Consider the following 2,019-nt stretch of genomic DNA (forward strand, 5'->3'; position numbering starts at 1 on the left):
CGGGCCCCCCGTCAGCAAGGCTCACACACGCTACCTGCCCAGTCACCTGCTAGCTCCTGTCCGGCATGCGCCGCACCGGCCTCGCTCCTTTGTTTGTTGGTTGCCAGCTGGAGCTTGGTGGGCCCTTCACGGTGCAAGGATTGTTGTGTAGTGGGGGGCTTTATTGGGAAGGAGGGGGAAGAGGCGGGGGAAAGGGGGAACGAGGAGGAGGTGCTGTGACACGGGGGGTTTAGCTGAGGGTAGTCGTTTGTAAGAGGGTAATTGTTTACCAGGCGTGTGAGGTTCCCCGGGCCAGGTGGCTGTTCATCCTCTCGCTCCATGCAGAAGAAGCACGGGGGGGGCGGGTTTTGGTGCTGGTGTGGTCTCTGCGCGCATGCGTGTGCGTGTGTGTGTGCTTTTCTCTGTGTGTCTGTGTGTGTGCGTGTCTGTGTGTGTGTGTATTGCATCTTCGGACCGGACCTGACGCGAGCCAGGGCTTTCCTTATGTGTACGTGCATGTGCCGTACGTGTGAAATTGTTGCGTGTGTGGCACCTGGAGGGGTGTTGTGGGGGTTTGGGAAGGAGGTGTACGAATGTGGCGGGCTGTGCACACAGCGCCGTCAGCAGCAGCAGCAGCAGCGCTTTTTTAGCTCTGGTGTAACCGAAATTTCGTTGGCCACAACAAGCATATTCTATGCCATATAACCATCCAGCGTGTCCGATGTCGCGGTTTTTAAAGCACGGGCGGCCAGAAGTTGTGCTTCTGTGCTGCGGCCTGGTGCAGCGAGGAGGCGCAGGCGGTAGGGGGACTCGTGGTCCCTACCCATGTACCTTTGGAACTACAGCTGCTACATCTTAGGGGGGTCGCAGTCTTAGCTGCGTTGAAAGCAATGTTGGTGGTGGTAGTATTAGCATGGCCGCATTCTGGAGACTGAACGAAGGGAACCGGAGGGAACCGCCTTCTGGAGAGTTTTTAAGACGAAAAGGCGACTCTTGTGGATGTCGCTTTTTGGCTTGCTAATGGCTAGTCGGTTGGGCGGATGTGGTGCCGTACGGTACGGTACGGTACGGCGCCGTATAGAACCCCGTGGACGTAATCGGTTGACCGCAGAGAGTGTTGCACTGTACGGATACGTCTGAGAGCGCGTGGTGTGCGGCACTGAGGGGTGGGTGGTTGAAAGGGGTGAAGGGGTAGCGCGCTCTGACCACGTGTGTGCACGGAAGCGCGCGTACGGTGCTTGGCGGTTGTACGGATGTATGTATGTTGTTACAGGGTGGTTAACTTCGCCAGCGGCCCCCTTTCCCGGGGCAGTCCCTGCTCTCCCCTGCTAGAGGGGCACCCTAATCCGTCACCCCATCCGACTTCGGAATGTATTCGTTGGGTTCGACAACTCACCACCAGCATCCAACCAAATCTAGCGGATCAACGGCGCATCAACTTAGTTCCTGGTCAGCTCGCAAGTTGATATTATCACGTCCTACACCGTCCATATGATGGGGGGCCACCTCCCATTTCATCACTCCTCAAACACCCGAGGAGCCGGCAGGCGGATTTGAACCCGGGTCGACTGGGTCGACTGGGAGCAGAAGTCAGGCCTTATGTATGTATGTATGTATGTATGTATGTATGTGTGTTGGTATGTATGTATGTATGTATGTGTGTATGTATGTATGTATGTGTGCATGTATGTATGTATGTGTGCATGTACGTATGTATGTGTGCATGTACGTATGTGTGTGCATGTATTTACGTATGCATGGGGTGTGGGACGGCGTGTGTGTATTTATGTTTACATTGCATGTATGTATGTATGTATGTATGGATCCGTCTGTCTGTCCGTCTGTTTTATGTCTGTCCGTCTGTTTTATGGTGAGCGACTGCTACGCTTAAAAGGAGGGGCCGTTGAGGTATTGGAGGAGCTCAGTTCGGCGTTTTGGTGGGTGCCGTGTCACGAGTCTACCTCTCCTTCCCCCCCACACAGCTGTGACAGGAGGCGCGGCCCGGCCCTATCGTGCAGGGGCTGTGCAAGGTCGTGAGTG

General features: G+C 55.5%; 1 protein-coding gene across 1 annotated transcript in view; it reads right to left on the reverse strand.

Moving 5' to 3' along the window:
- Nucleotides 1-712: 712 nt before the first annotated feature.
- Nucleotides 713-2,019, reverse strand: part of VOLCADRAFT_91037 (uncharacterized protein) — a gene marked incomplete at both ends in the record, with an annotated part of 4,834 nt that continues 3,527 nt past the window's right edge. Inside the window, one exon of the mRNA XM_002950603.1 lies at nt 713-754. Within this exon, the coding sequence (XP_002950649.1) occupies nt 713-754 (42 nt within the window). The remainder of the gene's footprint in view (nt 755-2,019) is intronic.

Source organism: Volvox carteri (assembly GCF_000143455.1).
Source record: "Volvox carteri f. nagariensis unplaced genomic scaffold VOLCAscaffold_19, whole genome shotgun sequence".
In the NCBI taxonomy this organism is placed as follows: Eukaryota; Viridiplantae; Chlorophyta; class Chlorophyceae; order Chlamydomonadales; family Volvocaceae; genus Volvox; species Volvox carteri.